Below are 1,776 nucleotides of genomic sequence, written 5' to 3'. Positions count from 1 at the left end.
GGTGAAGGAATGAGAAACAGAGAGGACGGGTGAGTCGAAAGGACGATTTTTTATGAGTAGATCAGATCTGAAAATAATTTCGTAGCATTCAGGTACTCAAGATAGTACTCGGAGTAAACGTTAAAACATGTGGTAGAAGTCTCTTGTATTTCACATACATATTTCATTATATGTATGTATTTGCACCTAATTTTCATAGTGTGAGTGTAACGATTATTAAAACTATATATTAAGGGAAACTGAAAAAGCGAGCAGTCAACAATTACGGAATATGCATAAATATGGAAGATGACATTTAAGTGTATTTAATAGATGTGATGAGAGAGGTAGTATTACGTTTTCAATTGTAGGTATTATTAGTGTAATAGCTTTTACATTTTTTTAGTTTTTAGTTGTATTTCTGTGTGTCTTAATGCGATGGTTGTAGGCGCACAATCATTCGTTGATTACTCTTAATACTTTTCTCGAATAGTCAACATCGTCAGCGAGTGATACTCTACTTCCGTTCGTTTCCCATTGCGACATTAAATGTTGTGGATCCAGCCTTTGGTCAAGGACAACAGGTTCTGATACTTCAGACTCGGGGGTATTAACGGGTTGCTGGGTGTTTGATGTCGGCGATTTAGGACTGGTTGTCGTCGTGTTCACAATACCCTTTTCATCTGTGTAAACAAAGGGTGCTGCACCACCACCACCGCCACTGCTATGTATTTGGGAAGAAGACGAAGTAGAGTATGCTCCAGTAGCTGATCTTTTCACCTCATCGTATGTCTTTTCAAAGTCTTGTTGTTCTTTGTTCTTTCTGTACTTGAGGAATAATATGAGCAGAATAGCGAGTATTGCAGCTACCACTACCCCTACTACAGCGAAGGTTCCCCCTACTTTGCCCGATGAGTCCCAAAAGCTTGAATTTCCCCGATTAGAGTTGCTTTCAGTTGATGTGGACGCAGCAATAGTTTGAGACGGTGACGAGTATACTGTTGTTATCACCCTTGTGGTGACAATCTCGTTGGTCCTACTATTGCTACCGTTACTATTGCTATCTGTCGATGGTTCTGCTGTGATCGTTTCCACCGAATAAAGAACAGAAATAGATGGTTCTAACGTTGTTGTAGTCTGTGCTGTTGGGGATGAAGATGAGGAAGAGGACGAAGATGATGATGAGGATGAAGAGGAAGATGAAGAAGAAGAAGAGGAAGATGAAGAAGAAGAAGAAGAAGTAGAAGAAGAAGTAGAAGAAGAAGAAGAAGAAGAGGAGGAGGAGGAGGAGGAGGAGGAGGAGGAGGAGGAGGATGATGATGATGATGATGAGGTTGCCGAACCCGTGTCACTAGTAGAACTCCCATCGTTTGTAACAGTGGTACCATCATCATCAGTAGATGTAGAAGAGGGATCTGCACTGGATTCCGAAGTGGTTCCACTAGGACTTGAACTTGAACTAATGGATGGCAGAGAGCCTGATCCAAGGTACAAGTACCCATATAATCCGGCACTGGTGTCACCACAGTCCTCTACCCCATACCCTGGGCAGGTCTCACTGCATGACGAAACTGACACCTGCGAAGATGGGAGATCGTTAGAACACCAGCAGGAATATCCTTGTACTATGGCAAAATCGAACGACTTCCCACGACAGGTATCCGAACAGTACCCATTACTTTGGTAACCGTATGTGATAAGATCCGTACCTGTGTTTTCACTGGAACAATAATCCTGTTCTAATCCATAGGCAAGTCGCACTAATGAAACAGTCGCCAGCCAGTTGACCCATTTCAT

General features: G+C 42.3%; 1 protein-coding gene across 1 annotated transcript; it reads right to left on the bottom strand.

The window, feature by feature from the left end:
• Window positions 1–435: 435 nt before the first annotated feature.
• On the bottom strand, window positions 436–1,776 carry WSC4 (Wsc4p; the record flags this gene model as incomplete). Its single annotated transcript, XM_453981.1, has 1 exon — window positions 436–1,776. One exon carries the CDS (start codon window positions 1,774–1,776, stop codon window positions 436–438), a length of 1,341 nt encoding a protein of 446 aa, XP_453981.1.

Source organism: Kluyveromyces lactis (genome assembly GCF_000002515.2).
Source record: "Kluyveromyces lactis strain NRRL Y-1140 chromosome E complete sequence".
In the NCBI taxonomy this organism is placed as follows: Eukaryota; Fungi; Ascomycota; class Saccharomycetes; order Saccharomycetales; family Saccharomycetaceae; genus Kluyveromyces; species Kluyveromyces lactis.
The sequence above is the reverse complement of the archived record's forward strand: the minus strand, read 5'-3'. Positions and strand labels throughout refer to the sequence as shown.